This window comes from Urtica dioica, chromosome 6, assembly GCF_054948205.1.
Source record: "Urtica dioica subsp. dioica isolate 48M chromosome 6, U.dioica_male_clone48M_v1_H2, whole genome shotgun sequence".
NCBI lineage: Eukaryota > Viridiplantae > Streptophyta > Magnoliopsida > Rosales > Urticaceae > Urtica > Urtica dioica.
In genome coordinates this window covers 33,830,141-33,835,020 of record NC_142761.1, presented here as the reverse complement: position 1 = coordinate 33,835,020, position 4,880 = coordinate 33,830,141, and the positions used below count along the sequence as shown (strand labels likewise).

Below are 4,880 nucleotides of genomic sequence, written 5' to 3'. Positions count from 1 at the left end.
TCATTATTATTATTATTATTATTATTATTGTATGTAGGATTATTTTTCTTTTTTTTCTCTTTTTGTTATATTATAATTATATATACTCAGACTATTCTATTTATTTGCTATGCAATTTATTATTCAGACTTCCTCTTTTTCTCTGAATCCCTAAATCTTCATGGTATCAGAGTTATCTTCTCCATTCATGGCTTTTGTTAATTGATTGAAGAAAGTTAATATACCAAGCACGGTGTTCACGGATGTTCGAGTTACGTTTTTCGTCCGTATCGTTTGTATTTTCGCCTCATTTTTCTTGATTTGTGGATGTCGTAATTTATTGAGTAATTGTCTTGTTCGTCGGTTTAGCGCTGTTTGGATGCGTTGTTGATTTCGTTTTCGGATTTCGATTTGGGGATTTCTCTCTGTTTGTTTGGATTTCGTTTTTTTGAGTGTTTGGATTTGTGTTTTTCGATATGGCGGGTCGTAGAGATGACTCCCTTCAGGCAATTGGTGTTCAACTGGATGGCAAAAATTACTCATATTGGAGTTATATTATGAGGAATTTTTTGCGTGGAAAATCAATGTGGAGTTATGTGACGGCTGTGCGTCGTAAGCCTTCCGATGAGAAGGCTGAATATTTTACAACTTCGATTGATGTTTGGGAGGCTGACAACGCAAAAATTATCACGTGGATTGAAAATTCTATTACCCACTCGATCAGTGCTCAGTTGCCAAACAGTATCAGTTGGAGATGGATATTCGTGCACTTCGGCAAAACGGTTTGAGTATTCAAGAGTTCTATTCTACCATTCCTCATTGTGGGATCAGTTGACATTGACTGAGTCGGCTGAATTGAGGGCAGTGGCGGCTTACATCTCTCGGCGTGAAGAGCAGCGATTGGTTCAGTTCCTGATGACCCTTCGTGACGACTTTGAGGGATTGCATTGTGAGATTCTTCACCGCAGTCCTCTTCCTTCTATTGATTCTGTGGTCAATGAGCTGCTGGCCGAAGAGGTTCGTCTCAAGTCCAAGATTGACAAGGAGACTCCATCACCCGCGGTGCCTGCTGTCCTTGCTGCCCCGTACCGTTCTCCTATCGGTAGTACGCCCAGGTCATCACTCCTTCTGGATAAATGTGCCTTATGTAAAGAGAATGGACATTGGAAGGCTCAGTGTCCGAAGTTAGGTAGGGACAGAGCACAGCAACAGCAACAATGCCCAACCCAGCCTTAGTCTCACTCGACGGCTCCGTGGGCACCCCATCCGACGGCTCCATGGGCACCTCGTGCACCAGCTCCATGGGCACCTCGTCCGACACGTCCGTGGACACCTCCGCCCACCAACGATGTTGCTGCCCCATCTGTGGACCCGTACATGTTTGAGCAGTTCCAGCAGTTCCTTGCCTCTCAGCCTCATGTCATGTCATGTCAACCTCTTCCTCTAAAGGTTTGTCCTCATCGTCAGTCCTAGGTATACTATCATCCATTTGGATACTTGATTTGGGTGCCTCCAACCATATGTCCCCTCATTTTTTGTTTCGTCTTCTCTTGCTCTGGTTGATCTTGTGCATTCTGATGTGTGGGGACCTACTCTCGTGTCTACTAAGGGTGGTTCTAGATACTACGTTTCATTTGTTGATGATTTTACTCGTTACACTTGGGTTTATTTAATGAAGTGTAGATCTAATTTTTTTTAGCATTTATCGTGATTTTAGAGCCCTAGTGAAAACACAACATTCTGCTGTCATTAAATGTTTTCGTTGTGATTTAGGGGGTTAATATACTTCTAACGACTTTTGCCAGTTACTTGCTTCCGATGGGACTATTCGTCAAACCTCATGTACTAACACACCTCAACGAAACGGTGCAGCTGAAAGGAAACACCGTCACCTTGTTGAGACTGCTCGCTCTGTTGGGGAATCAAGCGCGTATCAGACACGAACAATCGCTCTGATACCACTCGTTGAAGATGATTCTCCCATATAACCATATTAATGCGGAAAAATAATTAATTACACTGATCATAAGCTAATTAAATTATGGTTATAATTAACAAGATCTAGTTATGTTTAATTAATTTAATTCACGAGAGCATATTTATCAAGCAACCGATTTGAGCAAAAAAACGAATACTTACATTGATTTTCAGTTCAGTTACAGAACGCTCCTAAACCAATCGCGTACTTCTTGCATCGTCTTGATGAAGGACTCGAGGATGACACCTTAGTCTTCAGAAACGTAATCTCCGAGACGAATAATAAAGATGAGTGGACACAGTCTTTATCTCACTAGATGAGAAACGTGGTGTTTCAAATCTCGCTCTTATTTTACTAAGAATGGAAACGAATTTCCGAGGGGGAGAGGCAGAAAATTTCGCACGGCCAAGAGGGAGAGCCACGAAATTATTAGGTCAAAATCCTTCTCATGAACCCCTATTTATAGTAGTAAAATGAGATATTCATGGAACCTTCCAGAATATATTATTTCCTTTTATTGTGTTCACACTAGAGGATTTAATCTAGGCTCTTGGATCTCAACAAGTGAATCATACTTTTTCTCTCATCCATCAGATCAATATCTATGGGATATTATTCTCTATTTAAATAGAGAATATTTTATTTAGTGAGATAATAAAGGAGAATATATTATTTCCCTTTAAATATATTCTCATATATTCTCCTAAATACTTTCATTTAAATAAGGAGAGAATAAATTATATTATTCTCACTCATTTATTTAAACAACTAAAGAGAAAATATTGGTAAATACCAATATCATAAAAGTCGGATTTTAGGCACACGGCCAAGGCAAATTTGCGCAACTCCCATGCCAAAATTCCCAAATCCGATTTTCATATTTTGTGCAAGGTCCAATTGCTTAAAACCCAATTAATTATTTATTTACTTGGTCCAACAACAAACAAATAATTAATAATTGATTGTTTACTTGATCCAATAATAAATAAACAATTCTACCATAAATATTTATTTAATTCTGCGAATACCCGTTTTCCAGAATTAATGTTGTCAATCACAATTACAACAAGTGAGATTAATAATGATAAACATTATTATACGAAAGTTCTTATCCGCCTTTATCAGAACCGAATCGGGGACTATGGACCTAGTAATATAAGCTTAACAAATCAGATGAAAAAGACGAAATAGTCATTTCCCTTTTTCCATCGATTCGTCTAATCTTGGTCAAATACTCCACTTTGTAAGCCAAGAATGAACTCTCCTTTAATACTAGAATTATATTTACTCATCGTGATGAGTGTCCACTGATATAATCAGTTCGTGATAAAGATTCTCCAGGTTCAACCCGTGTCAAGAGAAGTCAATTTTTCCGTTATACTTCTCTTGATACATATCAGCCTTAAGCATTGTTGTTTCCCCAGCGAAAGATTCTTTCGAACGTTACTTACTTCGAAAGTGCTAGCAATCTATCGGTTCTGGAATCAACCCTTAGGTGAGTGAACATTAACCTTCTTTCAGGAAGGCTGGATTCCGTATCTGTAAATCACTTCACACTCGAATCATGCTCTGAGAGACTCCCAAGACATAAGCTGTGATTAGCATGGATAGCCTTTTAGCGAATGAGTCAAAGAGCTCAGTAACATGACCCAGTGTCCATGATCGCTTCAGGATTCAGATCAAGTCTCACTGTGACCATCATAGCGGCCTCGGTTAGTGTGTCGTAACGGTCCTTAAACGACACATCTACAACCAAGACCTGTCCAAGTCGTACACTTACCACAAGTGTAGAATGCTCCCACATAGTGATCAGCCTTCACCTATGTGTTCCACATATATGCCGTTTAAGGACAGTTACGACACACTAACCGAGGCCACTATGATGGTCACAGTGAGACTTGATCTAAATCCTGAAGTGATCATGGACACTGGGTTATGTTACTGAGCTCTTTGACTCATTCGCTAAAAGGCTATTCATGCTAATCACAGCTTATGTCTTGGGAGGTTTCTCAGAGCATGATTCGAGTGGGAAGTGATTTACAGATACGGAATCCAGCCTTCCTGAAAGAAGGTTAATGTTCACTCACCTAAGGGTTGATTCCAGAACCGATAGATTGCTAGCACTTTCGAAGTAAGTAACGTTCGAAAGAATCTTTCGCTGGGGAAGCAACAATGCTTAGGGCTGATATGTATCAAGAGAAGTATAACGGAAAAATTGACTTCTCTTGACACGGGTTGAACCTGGAGGATCTTGATCACGAACTGACTATATTAGTGGACACTCGTCACGATGAGTAAATATAATTCTAGTATAAAGGAGAGTTGTGTCTTGGCTTACAAGGTGGAGTACTTGACCAAGATTAGACGAATCGATGGAAAAAGAGAAAGGACTATTTCGTCTTTTTCATCGGATTTGTTAAGCTTCTATTACTAGGTCCATAGTCCCCGATTCGGCTATGATAAAGGCGGATAAGAACTTTCTTATAATAATGTTTATCATTATTGATCTCACTTGCTGTAATTGTGATTGACAGCATTAATTCTAGAAAACGGGTATTCGCAGAATTAAATAAATATTTATAGTAGAATTGTTTATTTATTGTTTGATCAAGTAAATAAACAATTATTAATTATTTGTTTATTGTTGGACCAAGTAAATAAATGATTAATTGGGTTTTAAGCAATCGGGCCTTGCACACATGGAAAATTCGAAGTTGGTTATTTGGCACTAGGGTTTGCGCAAATCTCCTTGGCTGTGTGCCATCAAGTTCGAAATTTCAATATTGGTATGTACCAATATTTTCTCTTTAGTTGTTTAAATAAAGGAGAGAGAAAAATATAAGATATTGTCCTATATTTTCTCCTTATTTAAATGAAAGTATTTAGGAGAATATTTAGGAGAATAATATATTCTCCTTTATTA

General features: G+C 38.5%; 1 protein-coding gene across 1 annotated transcript; it reads left to right on the top strand.

Moving 5' to 3' along the window:
* Nucleotides 1-455: 455 nt before the first annotated feature.
* LOC149393745 (uncharacterized) lies at nt 456-1,215 on the top strand. The gene is made up of 2 exons (XM_089618140.1): nt 456-761; nt 811-1,215. Exons 1-2 carry the CDS (start codon nt 456-458, stop codon nt 1,213-1,215), a joined length of 711 nt encoding a protein of 236 aa, XP_089474266.1.
* The last annotated feature ends 3,665 nt before the right edge of the window (nt 1,216-4,880 follow it).

What these genes read in the sequence shown, in the direction of transcription:
- LOC149393745 (XM_089618140.1), top strand. Translation starts at nt 456, where the DNA reads ATGGCGGGTCGTAGAGATGACTCCCTTCAGGCAATTGGTGTTCAACTG. An exon ending in TCGTGCACTTCGGCAAAACG is followed by an intron (nt 762 to 810) that starts GTTTGAGTATTC and finishes TTGTGGGATCAG; the next exon opens with TTGACATTGACTGAGTCGGC.